This window comes from Heterodontus francisci, chromosome 47 (genome assembly GCF_036365525.1).
Source record: "Heterodontus francisci isolate sHetFra1 chromosome 47, sHetFra1.hap1, whole genome shotgun sequence".
In the NCBI taxonomy this organism is placed as follows: domain Eukaryota; kingdom Metazoa; phylum Chordata; class Chondrichthyes; order Heterodontiformes; family Heterodontidae; genus Heterodontus; species Heterodontus francisci.
This window is the reverse complement of record NC_090417.1, coordinates 12,012,926-12,029,582: the sequence shown is the minus strand read 5'-3', so window position 1 is coordinate 12,029,582 and position 16,657 is coordinate 12,012,926. Positions and strand designations below refer to the sequence as shown.

General features: G+C 44.1%; 1 protein-coding gene across 9 annotated transcripts in view; it reads left to right on the top strand.

Moving 5' to 3' along the window:
* The window catches only part of LOC137357075 (netrin receptor UNC5D-like), a 442,899-nt gene that overhangs the window by 355,785 nt on the left and 70,457 nt on the right, over nucleotides 1-16,657 (top strand). For all 9 annotated transcript variants that reach the window (XR_010971131.1, XR_010971132.1, XR_010971130.1 and 6 more), the window contains exon 12: nucleotides 14,177-14,345. Coding sequence is in view for 6 of the 9 variants with exons in the window: in XM_068023062.1 (XP_067879163.1) it covers nucleotides 14,177-14,345 (169 nt within the window). In the remaining 3 variants the exon portion in view is untranslated. The remainder of the gene's footprint in view (nucleotides 1-14,176; nucleotides 14,346-16,657) is intronic.

The following is a 16,657-nucleotide window of genomic DNA, read 5'->3' as shown; positions in this document are numbered from 1 at the left end:
CTGAAACCAACTTGATAAACACGCAGCCTTGATTGCCAACTCTTGCACCTCCATCATGGCAAGCATTCAAGTTACAAATTGTCCTCACCTTGGCATAGCAGCAAGAATGAATTTCAACTCTTAAGCTTTAATCATGGTGACATTCCCTGTGCCATAGCCTTGATAAACCATTGGCATTGAATTTTAATAGACACAAACATGTTTAATACAAAAATGGACGTGTGATACAGGAAACAATTTTACAAGGGGACAGAACCGCATGCATGAGGAAGCAAGATAATGCTGAGTGCAAAGCAAATGACAGAGAAATTAAATTAATTGTACTGGAGTCTCAGTCATTTTGGGCATTTGACTGCTTCGAGCAGAAAATGTTCAGGTTGAGTCCCAGAGATGGGTGTCACACAGAATTGCTTAAGTGAGTCTCTTCATTTAACTTCTTGACAATCCTCACAGATTAATGAAATATTTCATTGAGGAAAGGGTCAGTACTGAAAGGCTACTGAGTCCCAACGATGGCACGCCACGAGAATGAAGCTGTGAATTGTGATGTGAATAATCACAAAACAAAATCTTCCCTGAGTTGTTCCTTTTCAAAGCAATGTTGATCTGTCATTTTATACACAAATTACAATTCACAAAACATCAAATTATTCTGGCACTACTGCAGTGACAGTCTCAGCACGACAGTAATTACAAGCCTGCAGACTTGTCAGTGAAATAATCCAGGGAGAGTCATACCAAGCAGACCAAATATAGGGAATAAGAAAGAGCCGAAATTCTGAGCCCTGCGGTCAATGCCACAGAAAGATCTTGTCTCATCAATAGTCTTGCCTGCTTCAGAACTCTGTTGGTGGTTTTCTCATAAGATGAAGGAAATTCATTGAGGTTTATTATGTCAGTGCTTTCCTGATCATCAAATAGATTGTGCTTTTCTGTCCCTGCCCAACTGAAAAGAAAGATCGACCCCATCGGATGCTCCCCATTGTCAAACTAGGTTCTTCACCCAAGTGTGAAGGGAAGTGTCAGAGACACAGAAATATCGCACACAACTGAGCTTGCTGTTCAATAACTAGGCTTGAGAAGGTTGTCTGTGACTTTCCCTGCCTTCCTGCAGAGTAGTGCTTTTGCTTCTGCTAGTGTTTCTCACCATTGCAGTCGCTGAGGAGCATAAATTCAATATATAATACTGGAGAAATTTGGGCGGCACAGTGGCGCAGTGGTTAGCAACGCAACTTCACAGCTCCAGCGACCCAGGTTCGGTTCTGGGTACTGCCTGTGCGGAGTTTGCAAGTTCTCCCTGTGACCGCATGAGCTTCCACCGGGTGCTCCAGTTTCCTCTCACAGCCAAAGACTTGCAGGTTGATAGGTAAATTGGACATTGTAAATCGCCCCTAGTGTAGGTAGGTGGGAGGAGAATGATGTGGTAGGGAATATGGGGTTACTGTAGGATTAGTATAAATGGGTGGTTGTTGGTCAGCATGGACTCAATGGGCCTGTTTCAGTGCTGTATCTCTCTATGACTCTTATATGAATTAGCACAGTGCAAATTTCTATTGTTTGGTGCAGAATATTGACAGGCTACATCTCGACTTCAGTTGTCCAGTGCTCAAGGTCTCTTCATTTGTGTCTTTCTTTCAAACAATTTGCTCCCTTTATGGTCTGAACTTAGAAAAACAAGTAATAATCACACCAGAAAATGGAGTACTTTTCCAATTTTAGGTGTCCAGTGGCAACCTTGAGCCCTTCCACCTGCACAGTGAACCTCTCTCTATTCTGTCCCAACAACGTCCGTGGGGATGTACCCCCCCCTCCCCCCGCAGAAGGGCGCCCCTTGTCAGACCAGAGTGTTTTTTTATCTCCCACACCAGCCATCCTCATTAGCTTCTTTCCATGATATTTCCAATCAAACCACTCTTGTGGAGCCATCTGAGTCCCCCCAGCAGCTGGGTCGAGACCGCTCGACTCCGTTTCACGCATTCAAATGAACGCATCTTGGAAAATCTCATCAGATTAGCCCATGAACCCATGAATTGAGATGCGCTCATGCACGCCTGCAGACAATTCAAATAGCAGATGACCTGCAGGCAGTTTTATGCTGTGCAGCCATGCTGCAGTACTGAAGCATGAAGCAGCAGAAAAGGAGCACTGGATTGAGACATAAAGTGCAGGTTTTGGCCGTCATCTGAGGACAGTGCTCCAAACAGGGGCATAACCTAGTGACCGCACATATCTGAGTTGAGCAAGAGTTCATTACCAGCCTAGTGCAGACAAGGATTCTTTGCTGCAGAATGGTCTGGTCTATTTACCTCTTTGTACCTCATGATATTTTCATTCAAACGCAGCTTTCAGATGGTGTCACAAGCTACAGTTCATAGTGGCACCTAAATCCTGCAGGATCCATCCATTTCATGTACATATATTCCTGGAGATAATGGTGAAATAATCAATTGTCACAGAAGAAATGCATTGTGACAGCTTCCTGGATACCAAGCAATCACCTACATGATGCTTTGCTGAATGGACTCATACAGCCTCTTTGTTTATTCTGTTACGATCAGTTGAGGAGGGGTCGCAAGGCACCCCTCTTGTCCTTCCTCTTGTTTGGCCCAGGGGTCGGCAACGTGTCCGTACACGAACACCGGTGTCCGTGGTAAACAATTTTGGGGTCCGTGACTGGTAATTTCAGGGATGAGAAATTTCCTGTTGATCTTCTTCCAAACCAGTCCGACTTTTAAAAAATTCACAGCTGTTAGTTTAACAGCTGACAGGAGCAGGAACAGCGGCTTCCGGACTCAGGACAAGTTTGGGCTATGCCAGCAGGTTCCAATTATTTTTTTTAAAAACCCGCCAGAACAGGAAAGCCCAACCTTGTCCTGAGTTCGAAAGCTGCTGTTCCCACTCCTTTCATCTGTGAAACTGACAACTGTGAATTTTTTTAAAAATATGACCAATCACAAAGCGGGTCGGGGAAGAGTTCCTGCTCTCTGCATCTGTCACAGAGAGAGAGGTGGAGGGGAAGGGGGGGAGAGGGAGGGGGAGAGAGAGAGGGAGAGGGGCAGAGAGGGAGCGGGGAGAGAGGGGGAGAAGAGAGGTGGAGAAGAGTTGGGGGGGAGGGAGGGTGATGGGGAGAGAGAGAGAAAGGGGGGGGAAGAGACGGGGAGCTGGGGGAGAGGGAGAGGGGGAGAAAGGCACGAGGGGGAGGAGGGAAGAGAGGGGGAGGAGAGAGGGAGTATGGAGGAGAGCGGGAGAAGGGTGGAGGGAGAGGGGGAGAGAGAGGAAGGGGAGGGAGAGATGGGGGAGAGAGGGAGGGGGGAGAGGGGGGAGGGAGAGGGAGGGGACAGAAAGAGGGAGAACGGGGGTGAGAGGGAGCGAGAGAGAGGTGAGAGAGAAAGGTTGGGGGAGGGTGGAGAGGAGGGAAGAGGGGGAGAGGGGAGAGTGAGTGGGAGAGGGTGGGAGAGAGAGAGTGAGTGGGGGGAGAGAGGGAGGAGGGAGAGAGAGAGGGGAGGAGAGAAGGGAAGAGAGGGGAGAAAGAGTGAGAAGGGGAGAGAGGGGAGAGAAAGGGAGAGAAAGAAAGGAGGGAGAGGGGAGAGAGACAGAGTGGGGGGGGTGGGAAGAGGGGACAGAGTTGGACACAAAGTGGGGATAGGGATTGACACAGAAAAGGGGAGAGAGTGAGAGGGGAGAGAAAGAGATCAAGATCACACCTGGCAAATGGACATCTCCCGGACTCTCTGCATCGCGACATCAGGTGTGTCGGCAAACATTGACTACTGGTGCAAGCAAAAACAATGCCAGCTACTCACTAAATAAGGAGAAATGCATTTTAAATCGGACTGTGTTTTGATGCAATTAAGTTGGCTATACACTTTATGTACAAACTAATTACCCCCATGTCTGTGACTGAGTCAATAATTTTGTCAAATGTTCATGGTGCAACATGTTGGTGCCTATTCTTGGTTTGACCGCAATAGGGTTTATTGCTTCTTAAACAGTGGATGTGCTTACCCCTTCATTGGACAATAGTGGGGAAAGTCTTCGCTCAAGTCGTTTTAAACAGGCTCCAGAAGCTGGCTGAGCGTGTCTACCCTGAGGCACAGTGTGGCTTTCGAGCAGAGAGATCCACCATTGACATGCTGTTTTCCCTTCGCCAGCGACAGGAGAAATGCCGCAAACAACAGATGCCCCTCCATATTGCTTTCATAGATCTCACCAAAGCTTTTTACCTCTTCAGCAGACTTGGTCTCTTCAGACTACTAGCAAAGATTGGATGTCCACCAAAGCTACTAAGTATCATCACCTCATTCCATGACAATGTGAAAGGCACAATTCAGCCTCATCAGACCCCTTTCCTATCCTGAGTGGCGTGAAACAGGGCTGTGTTCTCACACCTACACTGTTTGGGATCTTCTTCTCACTGCTGTTCTCACATGTGTTCAAGTCTTCAGAAGAAGGAATTTTCCTCCACACAAGATCAGATGGCAGGTTGTTCAACCTTGCCCGTCTAAGAGCGAAGACCAAAGTACGGAAGGTCCTTATCAGGGAACTCCTCTTTGTTGACGATGCTGCATGAACATCTCACACAGAAGAGTGTCTGCAGAGATTCATCGACAGGATCGCGGCTGCCTGCAACGAGTATGGCCTAACCATCAGCCTCAAGAAAACGAACATCATGGGACAGGACAACAGAAATACTCCATCCATCAATATCGACGACCACGCTCTGGAAGTGGTTCAAGAGTTCACCTACCTAGGCTGTGACTCGATGCAGAATTCAACAAGCGCATGGGAAAGGCTTCCGCTGCTATGTCCAGACTGGCCAAGAGAGTGTGGGAAAATGGCGCACTGACACGGAACACAAAAGTCGGAGTGTATCAAGCCTGTGTCCTCAGTACCTTACTCTATGGCAGCGAGGCCTGGACAACGTATGTCAGCCAAGAGCGAAGTCTCAACTCATTCCATCTTCGCTGCCTCCGGAGAATCCTTGGCATCAGGTGGCAGGACCATATCTCCAACACAGAAGTCCTCGAGGCGGCCAACATCCCCAGCATATACACCCTACTGAGCCAGCGGCGCTTGAGGTGGCTTGGCCATGTGAGCCGTATGGAAGATGGCAGGATCCCCAGAGACACATTGTACAGCGAGCTCGCCACTGGTATCAGACCCACCAGCTGTCCATATCTCTGCTTTAAAGATGTCTGCAAACGCGACATGAAGTCCTGTGACATTGATCACAAGTCATGGGAGTCAGTTGCCAGTGATCGCCAGAGCTGGCGGACAGCCATAAAGGCGGGGCTAAAGAGTGGCGAGTCAAAGAGACTTAGCTGTTGGCAGGAAAAAAGACAGAAGCGCAAGGAGAGAGCCAACTGTGTAACAGCCTCGACAAACAAATTTTATCTGCAGCACCTGTGTAAGAGTCTGTCACTCTAGAATTGGCCTTTATAGCCACTCCAGGCACTGTTTCACAAACCACTGACCACCTCCAGGCGCTTACCCATTGTCTCCCGAGATAAGGAGGCCAAAGAAGAGAAGAAGGATCTGTTCTTCACTTCATTGAGTCCTTAACCTTTTACCTTTGTTGTGATGATAAAAGAACCAATCGGACAGGTTTTCTTGCATTTATACAAGAAGGAGGTGAATTTATTGTCCTTTAAAAAATCTAAACCTGTCTAAATAAAATAATAAACTATGCTACACTTTCACTCACACGCACACACACACATGAGAATCACACACAAAAATAGATTACAGAATGGAGAGGAATAGTTTGGATTAGATTAGAGTCCAGAACAAATAAAAATAATAAACAGACCGTGGTATCTGTTAATTCACTTGCCTTGCGGCTGAAACTGGAGTCCAGAAGTTGGTGGTTGGTAAATGTTCTTGTAGACAGTGGAGCAGTTGATCTTTTGATCGTGGGTCTTTGTCTTGGATCTTTTCCAGCCAGCAGGCAAACTTCAAACACCCCAAGATCACCTGGAGAGAGACACGCACCCCGATGGGTTCTGTACTGTCAAAGTCTCCAGAGCTTGTCCCTTGGTAGCAAAAAGACTGCTAGTTTTTACAGCTGGGGAAGCGGTCACATGATTGTCCAATGTCCTCGTTTGCAATTTAATTAGATTCAAGTCGAAGAATTCTCAATCTCTCTCGGGTCTCATTGTTTCAATGTTAACCCCCAGAGGTACGTCTCCACTAGTGAATGCTTCAAGATGGCTTTGAATCTCCTGCTAACGAGGGTGATACTGGATAATCTGTTCAGTCATCCAGGTGTTACGATCAGATGCGAAAGAGGTCTAAGGTTCCCTTTCAGCCTTCACCTGGTCTTGCTGTGACAAGATTTAATTTTAAACACACTGTTTTTAGCTCCCCCTTGGTGAATCTTTGTTCACCGCTTTCAAATTGTAAGGCAAGGAAGCCAGCACAAACACACACAGGTTCTTAGGTTTAAAGAAGAAAGACTGAAATTTATGAAACTTAAACTTAAACTCTAATTCGGTTGACGCCTCTGGATTCACGATGCTCCCATGCGAGCAAGCATACGCGATACACACATGCAAATAGAGACAAAAAAGAGCAGGAGAAATAAACTGGAAAAGTTTGATGCAATATCTGAAGAGTTTTTGTGACGGGTCTTCGAGCTCACTGTAGAGTCCTTGATTGTAGGTAGATCTTGCTTTTCGTTGGGGCCCAGTATTCTTCTAAAACCTTATTCACTGAAGGAGGCTTTTCTTTCTTGGAGTTCATGTATCTTCATTGGGTTTTGGAGTTCCGTGAGAAAGAGATGGGACCAGACAGGCAGACAGGAGGTCTTCTTCAGTCCAGCACGTTCTGCTTTCTTTCCAAACTCTTAGTTCAAACACTGCAACAGCCAGTTAGTCATGTGACTAACTGGTCTGACCACGTCTGTTAGTGGATTGAATTGGAGTAGGGAATAGCTCCTTTGTCCACAAGCACTGTCTGTTAATATGTTTTTAAAAAATTCAGCCAAGGTCTGGCAATTCTTGTAACAGGCCTTCTCTTCTTCCCAGCCGCAATTTGAAATTTAATGTCCATATGGTGAAATTAATGTGCCTCATTCTTGGCAGGTGGGGGTCTGCATAACACAGCCACTGACCTGGATGGGAGACTTGTTAGACATGCGTCTCCAATTCTATGTCCTGGAATGTGAGGTATTTCAACGCAATTTGTGGTGGCCATTTTGGCTGCCAGCTTTTTAAAAGTTAAATGGAGGATCCCAGCTTTCCTTTTTAAAAGTTGAATGTTGGTTTCCAACAAATGAATTAAAAAGTCCTCATTCAGCATAGCATGTTTTTTGACAATTTCGTGAAACCCCTTTTCTCATGATAAATCTTTCTTTCCTCATTCACAGAATGTGAATTTTTCTGGTAAGGACAGCATTTATTGCCCATCCCTAATTGCCTTCAAGAAGGTGGTGGTGGAACCGCCTTCTTGAATACAACTGGGTGACTTGCTTGTCCATTTCAGAGGACTGTTAAGAGTCAACCTTATTGCTATGGGCGTGGATCCCATATGGGCTCGTCTGGCTAAGGATGGCAGATTTCCTTCCCGAAAGGACATCAGTGAACAAAATGAGTTTTTACAAGATTTTAGTAGTTTCACGGTCACTGTTACTGATTATGATTATTGCTGGCATGGATCATTAGTCCGTGCCTCTGGATTATTCCAGTAACATAACCACTCTGCTACCATATCCCCCAGTGACATCCTGGGATATGAAAGACACAATGCAAGTTCTTCCTCCCCTACTGCCTCCAGTTTTCAGCAATTTCTTTGCACCAATATCCCTACAACGGAATCACATCTACAAGCATTTATAGTAATAGCGTGGAACTGTCATTCATCAACATGCAAGAAAAACAACTTGCATTTATATCGCGACTTTAATGTAGTTGAGAAGAGTTGAATAAAATAAGCCAGCGAGCATAAGTTCGCTGTATTTCCCCTGAGGCTCAATCATGATCATTCACTCAGATGCATTTTCCTTTACCAAAGCATTTACAAATTTTCCATACCATCTGCTCTCCGTTCTGCATTGACCTGTTATCCAGCATAAGGGGCCAGATTTTTACTGAAAACCTAACAGCATCTGAACAACATGTACATTTGTTAATGTGCAAATTGGCCAGCAATTATGAGTCGTCAGAAGCTGGCTGACTTGCACTGCCCTTCCATTAGCTTCATGTAAATGGCATCTCACAAAAACTCCCCATGATTTTCATGAAGTTGCAATTGCACATTAATTGCCCATTAAACTCACCAAAGAAAGTTATGTCACGTGATTATCAATATCCATTTATTGATGTGATAATTGTTCATGTCAGTCAAACTCTGATGCCCAGGCGAGGTTATTATTTATACAAAACAGAAAGATGTTCTTGCAATGCCAAGTGCTCTCTGTTAGGAAAAAAACAGCAAATCTGTACTCCTGTGGCAGCCTGACTAATTTCCCATGAACAGGAATACAAATGAGCATAGCCAGAAAAAACGTCTATCTTTCAATGCTGGTGTTGCCTTGGGACACAGAAACATTTCATGAAAATCACGGGGAGTTTTTGCGAGATGTCATTCACGTGAAGCTCAAGGAGGAGTGGTGCAAATCGGCCAGCTTGTGACGATTCATAATTGCTGGCTGATGTATGGAGTGTCATTCCTTCAGGTTGTGGATTCTTTTAGGAGATTTAAAAGATGTCAACTTTTAAATTTTTAATTATCTTCCTTTTTTCTTGCTGACTTTTTTTCTCTCTCTTAATCCAATGTTTCTTCCCTTCTCTTTATTTCTCTTCCTGTACCCGATTTATCATTGAGTTCATCCACTCTAATTGACCTCCTTCTCATTCTTCCCCTGTTTATTTCTCAATCCTTATATCTCACTCAGGAGATACACTGCTGTCCTGTTGCTCACCAAGGTCCCAGTTGCCCCGTTGCCCTCACTGCAGTATTTATCAGCTCAAACCTCCAGCAACTTTGTGGGCACATTTTTTTTACAAACTTAAAATGTGCATGAACAAGTCGAAGTAACGTGGCATGACGCAAGGTGCCCTGCTCTGCTTTACTCTGGCCCTCTCTATATTTAGGACTGGGCAAAGCATACCCAACTCATTCTGTGTGTATGCACGGTGTCTCTTAGAGATTTCCATTGCTGGCTATTGAAGAAACAAGAAGGGTCTGAATGTTTTTGCAAGAAAATTGTTCTGGAAGATTGAGCACAAAGTGAGAAACAAAGGTTCAAAACTGGGCTTGATAGATTCAGGGCTAGGTGGCAGTGGTACCATCAACTGTTTCTGTGTCCCAAGGCAACATCAGTATCTAAAGATAGATGGTTTCTCAAGATCGACAGTTTTTCTGGCTGTGCTCATTTGTATTCCTTTTCATGGGAAGTTCGTCAGCCTGCCACAGGAATACACATTTGTTTTTGTTTTTTTCCAAACAGTGCAAACTCGTGCACTTTGCATTGCAAGATCATCTCTCTGTTTTGTTATAAATAATAACCTCTCCTGGGTTTTGACCATGCTGTGATGTGTTCAGCTTTGTAGACAGATGGTCAAGCTCCAGGCCAAGCCCTTGGATTTGAGATATCATCAGAAATAAACTCTTCATTAAATATCATGAGAGATTTTGATTAATGCATTTGCAAAACTTTTTTTTTTAAATCAGCGATATTTCCCCCATTGTATGGCATACACATAGCAACACAGATCAATCTGAATAATATGTGGGAAGTTCAATGTGACTTTTTGGTGCAGGTTTTTTTTTACTTTACTCTTAACTTTGTGTTTATGTCTTTATTGGTCACAAATAAACAGCTTGGAGCCTTAAAGGCCAGATATTCTTTGATGTGCCCAAAAGAAGCTGCTAATGGTGTTCAGATCACAGAATCACAGCACTGAAGAAGGCCATTCGGCCCATCGTGTCTGCACCGGTTCTCCAAGTGAGCAAATCACTGAGTGCTATTCCCCCGCCCTCTCCCCATAACCCTATACATTCTTCCTCTTCAGGAAACCAATTCCCTTTGGATGCCTTGATTGAACCTGCCTCCACCACACTCTCAGACAGTGCATTCCAGATCCTAACCACTCGCTGCATGATAGAAGTTTTTCCTCATGTCGTCATTGCCCCTTTGGCCAGTTACCTTCAATCTGTGCCCTCTCGTTCTTGATGCTTTCACAAGTGGCAACCGTTTCTCCCTTTCTACTCTGTCCAGACCCCTCATGATTTTGAATACCTCGATCAAATCTCCTGTCAACCTTCTCTCCTCCAAGGAAAACAGTCCCAACTTCTCCAATCTTTCTTCGTAAATGAGGGTTCCTCATCCTTGGAATCATTCTCGTGAATCTTTTTTCCACTGTGTTCAATGCCTTTACATCTTTCCTTAAATGCAGTGCCCAGAATTGGACGCAATACTCCAGCTGAGGCCAAACTATACAAATTCAACATAACCTCTTTGCTCTTGTACTCTTTGCCCTATGAATAAAGCCGAGGATGCTGTATGCTTTATTGACCGCTCTCTCAATCTGTCCTGCCACCTTCATTGACTTATGCACATATACCCCCAGGTCCCTCTGCTCTTGCCTCCCCGTTAGAATTGTATCCTTTATTTTATATTGTCTCTCCATGTTCTTCCGACCAAAATGAATCACTTCACATTTCTCCACATTGAACTTCATCTGCCACTTGTCTGCCCATTTTACCAGCTTTTCTATGTCCTTTTGAAGTTCTATACTATCCTCCTCACAGTTCACAATGCTTCCAGGTTTTATGTCATCCACAAATTTTGAAATTGTGCCCTGTACACCAAGGTCTAAGTCATCAATATATATCAGGAAAAGCGAGGGTTCCAAACTGATCCCTGGGGAACTCCACGACAAACCTTCCTCCATTCTGAAAAACATCCATGAACCACTACTCTCTGTTTCCTGTCACTCAGCCAATTTCGTACCCATGTTGCTACTGTCCCTTTTATTCCATGAACTATAACTTTGCTCACAAGTCTATTATGTGGCACTGTATCAAACGCCTTTTGGAAGTCCATGTACACCACATCAATAGCATTGCCCTCATCAACCCTTTCTGTTACCTCTTCAAAAAACTCGAGAAAGTTAGTTAAACATGATATTCCCTCAACAAACCTGTGCTGGCTTTCCTTAAATAACCCGCATCTGTCCATGTCGCTTTTAATTTTGTCCCAAATTATTGTTTCTAGAAGTTTCCTCCCCACCGAGGTTAAACTGGCCTTTCGTTGCTGGGCTTATCCTTACACCCTTTTTTGAACAAGGGTGTAATGTTTGCAATTCTCCAGTCCTCTGGCACCACCCCTGAGTCTGAGGAAGAATGGAAAATTATGCTGCAATTTCCACTCTCACTTCCCTCAGTATACTTGGATCCAAGTCATGCAGCCTTGGTGCTTTATCAACTTTAAGTAGAGGCAGCCTATCTAACACTTCCTCCTTCTCAATTTTAAATCCTTGTAGTGTATTAATTACCTCTTCTTTGACTGTGGCCTGGGTAGCATCCTCTTCTTGGTAAAGACAGGTGCAAAGTATTCATTTCATACCTCAGCTGTTCCCTCTGTCTCCATGCGTAAATCCCCCTTTTGATCACTGATTGGCCCTACTCCTCCTTTTACCACCCTTTTACTATTTATATGCTTTTAGAAGAATTTGGGATTCCCTTTTTTGTTTGCTGCCAGTCTCTTTTCATACTCTCTCTTTGCTTCTCTTTGCTTTCTCACTTACCTTCTGAGCCTGCTACATTCAGCCTGGTTCTCCATTGGATTATCTTCCTGACATCTATCAATAGCACACTTTTTCTTCTTCATCTCGATCTCTTTAGTCATCCAGGGAGCTCTGCATTTGTTTGCCCTACCTTTCCCCTTTGAGGGAATGTGTCCAAACTATTTCTTCTTTGAAGGTAGCCCATTGTTCAGCTACTGTGTTTCCTACCAACCTTTGATTCCATTTTATTCACCGAGATACATTCTTGCCCCATTGAAGTTGGCTTTCTCCCAGTTAATTATTGTTCTCTAGATTGCGTTGTCCTTTCCCATAGCCAACCTAAACCTTCTGATACAATGATCACTGTCACCTAAATTCAGGCATCATCCACCAGGACAGTCACAGCGACAACAGCAGTGCAAACCTATACGCTCATGAAATTCAAATCGGACAAACTAGTGAATAAGAAGAAAGAGGACTGAACCATCTGGCTTTGTAGCCCAGATTGACAGAGCTGACGGACACTTGAAGCCCATGAATCACCGTTTGGACCTACTGGTTTAGTGTCTGCTATCTGAATCAGAATGTTGTGGATTCAAGCCCTACTCTAGAACTAGAGTGTATAATCTCGTTTGGCATTCAGTGTTGTATCAAGAATGTGCTACATTGTCAGAGATGTTATTACTCAAATGGGACATGAAACCAAATCCCTAGTTCAGACAAATGCAACAAAGTCCAACAAAGAGAGAGCTCTTCCAGTGTCCTTTCCAACATTCCTCCCACTAAAGACTGGTTGTCCACCTCATTGGTGTGTGCAATTCTTTGCCACGTTGCATAACAACAGTAACTGGACTCTGATTTGATTTGCTACTGATTAACCTTTCAAGGTGCTTTATAAAGGCCAGCTGTCTTTCATTAATACTTTACTGCCATTTTAATTTTTAAACTTGAGATTTATTCAAGAAAGGATCAAGAGTCGGGTAGATATTTGGCAGGGAGAGTATTTCATGGGGTTCCATTTTTCGAACGTTTGTCCTGACTGGGTACGTTTTTTATCTGTTTCGGTACACTCCAAATATTCCTGCATAAAAATATCAGTTTTGCATATCACAGTAGTATTTTTCAAATTATCGGTTGAGAAAGGAGAAAATAAATATTTGGATTTGTTGCAGCACTGAAACATTTCAAAACGTTCCATGCACTGAATTCCATTTAGAGAGCAGTGGCTATTGTTCTGTAGACAATTGAGTTGTTCATGCTGTGCACTGGTTTATTCCATCTCAGGATTGAAAACCAATGGAGAAAAATCAATGCTTATTATAATCTCTTTATCTTTCTGGAAGTTGACCTTCGAGCATCCATCACACTCTGAAGAGTCAACAGATGTCAAGTTTGTGTTAGACGGGTACCTGATGAGCTCAAACATCACAATCAAACAGATGGGCCACCTACCATCGAACAAGAAGCTTCTTGAAAGTTTTTTTTCAACATCAAAAAATTAACCCTGATCACTTCTGACCTCTGCCCCAACCCTTCCCTAATGGAGGGACTGGGGATTTATGAACAGCTGCCAATCTACAGCCAAACCTCCTTCAGCAGCATAAATTGGTCAATAATTGGCCTCAGGTTGTGCCTGTCTCCAGCAACTAAATGCTGTTGCCTTCGAGACATGTCTCACGAGACGCTGCTTCACCTGAGCAACAGAACAATACATTATGCGTGATATCATATAATATCCGTGTCATTACATCGTGGGCATTCTTCCCAATTCACCATGAGCAACAGCAAGAGTCTTATTTCCTGAATTCTGACAGATAATTCTGTTCATTAGCTTGTGTACTTTAGTGAAGCAGGTGATGCAGCCTATTTAAGAATTGAGGTTGGTAGCACGCAGCAGTCAGAGTTAAATCAACAGCTCTGCAGAGAGCTCCATCAACCTTCCAGTGAGTGCACAGCCTAATTTATAAGACACAGCTCTTTTTTTTAAAACCTCTTCAACTTCTGAGTAATGAAGTGAACTTCTCGAACTCCTTCAGGGAGCCCTGTTGTCACCAGATAGACTGCTACAGGAAGATTTTATTCAGTGACCTGTTTGCCAGCTGCAAATAACAATCCAGATGCAACTTGATGTCCCAGACTCGTAGCAAAAGCCTATAAATTACTGTTGTCGATACTCACGTCCAAGGATTTCACACATTCATTAAACATTCTTTTGTCCGCTACTTTAACGAAGGCATTAACCTATCTGGAGTAAATCAGTAAATGCATCTGTTAAAATAGTAGAGGATACTATGTGAGCATGCTAATTGTTTTCACACTGTTATTACAAACGTATATTGATTGTATGCTTATTCTGCAGCTCCTCCAGTGGATTGGTTGACTTCTAGCCAGGCTCTGGTGAATCCATGTGTTAATCGCTCCTCACTTTGTCTCTTTCCTCCTTAAAGCCTGCAGCCAGAAGGAGCTGAGATAATCCTGAGTCCTGAGGTCACCTGTGGGCCGCCAGGTTTAGCCTTGTCCCATCCCTTTGCTCTGACTGTCCCTCACTGTGCGATGGTGTGTTCAGAGCACTGGAGCGTAAAGCTGAAGAGGCAGACACTGACAGGAAAGTGGGAGGTAAGTTTCGAGGCGCTCGCAGATTGCGTGCGATAATCACATTTACATTTTGCATTCATTCTGGATTCCTCCAGTCCAGCTCCAGCAGAGTTACTGAAGTAGTTTTATTTTTAATTTTGATGCTGCTGCCTAGACTGTGCCAGCTGTGTGATGGTCAGGCATCGTCATGCTGCCGGCGTTTCCACTAATAACGAGCTTGGGCCTGCCGTGAACTTCTGTGTGATTCAGTGGAAAATAGATTTATTGTGGAACCCCAGGTCTGATAGAGTGCATCATTTAAAGAGTGAAAGATTGAAAGGTTTGGTCATTTTAAATGATTTGATGAAGACAACCTGAAAACTGAAATCCAGAAGAAAAAAAAATCAGTGAGTTTGGGTTTTGTGTGTGTGTGCATTTTGTGGAGATCCATGTGGTGTGTTGTATGTGTGCACTTGATGGTAGCACATTTTGTAAACAGCATATCAAAGCATAATTTATGAAGTTTTTTGAATTTTGATATTGTGTTAATGTGAATGAAATTACTTAGCAGCAACTAGAGAATGTTTTCAATGAGTTGGACAATCAGACTGAACAACGTATCACAAAAGATCGCAGCTCAGTTGAAGCCGAGAAAATTGAACTGTGTTGTGGTAAAACTTTATGAATTCTGTTTTCATACTCCGTTTACAACTTGCTTTTATCAAGTGCACATCCAAAGTTATTCAAGTTTAAGGAGTGCAGTGCCATCTACCCACCTTTGGCCCCTTGAACCTGTTCTGCCATTCAATAAGATCTGATCATGGCCTTAATTCCACTTTCCTGCCTGCCCCCACAACCACCACCCCCCCCCTCCCCCCACCCCATAACCCTTTACAAGAAGGTTCCGAAACCCTTAATATCCTTATTCTACAGTGAGGTCCTGAGAAAGAATAACTCAGAGTAGGAGACAGTGTGAGAAGCCTCGATTTCGATGCAGTGAGTGCGAACACGGGAGCAGCACAACAGCAGTTTGTCATGGTGCAGTGTAAGGAGTTCTTGCATTGAATTCAGATTTAGAAACATTTGACAAATAGACCTCTGAGTAAGTAATAGGTTTATATGAAGCCGACACCCACCACCTCATCAGCTCATAAACCGGAACCTGTTTCCGTGTGGCCTGGTTCTTATCTATCAACAGAAATATGGAAATATTTTCAGAAGCTCATCTCTTTGATGTGCTTTCCTTGGAACAGATTACGTAGGCAATGGATAACAAGGAGCTCAGGAACACAATCAATCGATGTTGCCTCTGAATCAGCAGGTTGACGGGGGGGGAGGGGTGGGGGGGGGGCGGGAGCTGCAAGCTCCCAACCCAGGAATTGAGCAACACTGTATTCCACATCCTCCCTGGAATAAATTTTCCGCACAATTCACTTACAACCGCATGCCAGAAGTTCAAACTGTCTTGCTCTTCCATTTGCTGCAGTTTCTCTTCAACTTTTTATTTGCTCAATCACTCCCCCACTTCTGATGCACATCCCCCCTCCCCCCCACCCCCCCCCCCCCCCCCACCCCCTGTCCAAGAAACATTCGCTATCTCTGGACCAGGTCAGCCCCTGTGACAGAGTCCCCATCCGCACACCCTCAAATCCAGGGGTTGCAAACTTGAGTGTACCTGATGCACATTTGGCAAATCTTTGAAGGTTGCAGGACAAGTTAAGAAGGCTGTAAAATTAAAAAAAGAGCAAATGGCTTCATAAATTGAGGAATCAAGGACAAAAACAAGGATGGTATGCAATACCTTTATAGATCACTGCTTCGACCGCATCCTGGGTATTGTGTCCAATTCTGGGCATCCCACTTTGGCAAGGGTGTCAGGGTCTTGGAGAGGGTACACAGGAGATTGACTAGAAGGGTAGCAAGGATGCAGCACTTCATTTTGGGAAGGAGATGAACCAAGCTGAGATTGTTTTCCTTAGAACAGAGAAGGATAAGAGATTTAATAGAGGTGTTTAAGATTGTGAGGGGATTTGAGAGACTTACTATTGGCAAAAGGGTTGTTAACCAAAGGATTTTCAGATAATTGGCAAAAGATCCTGCGAGGAAATGAGGGGAAATTGTTCATGCAGAATCTGGTTTGGAATGCAGTTCCTGAAAGGGTGGTGGAAGCAAATTAAGTAGCAACTTGCAAGAGACAATTGAATATAATTGACAGGAGAAATTTGCAGAGCAATGGGAAAAGAGCAGGGGAATGGGACTAATTGGATAGCTCTTTCAAAGGCACAATGGGCCGAATGGCCTCATTCTGTGTTGTATGCTTCGAGGTGCTATATCGCTACAAGTTATTACTATTG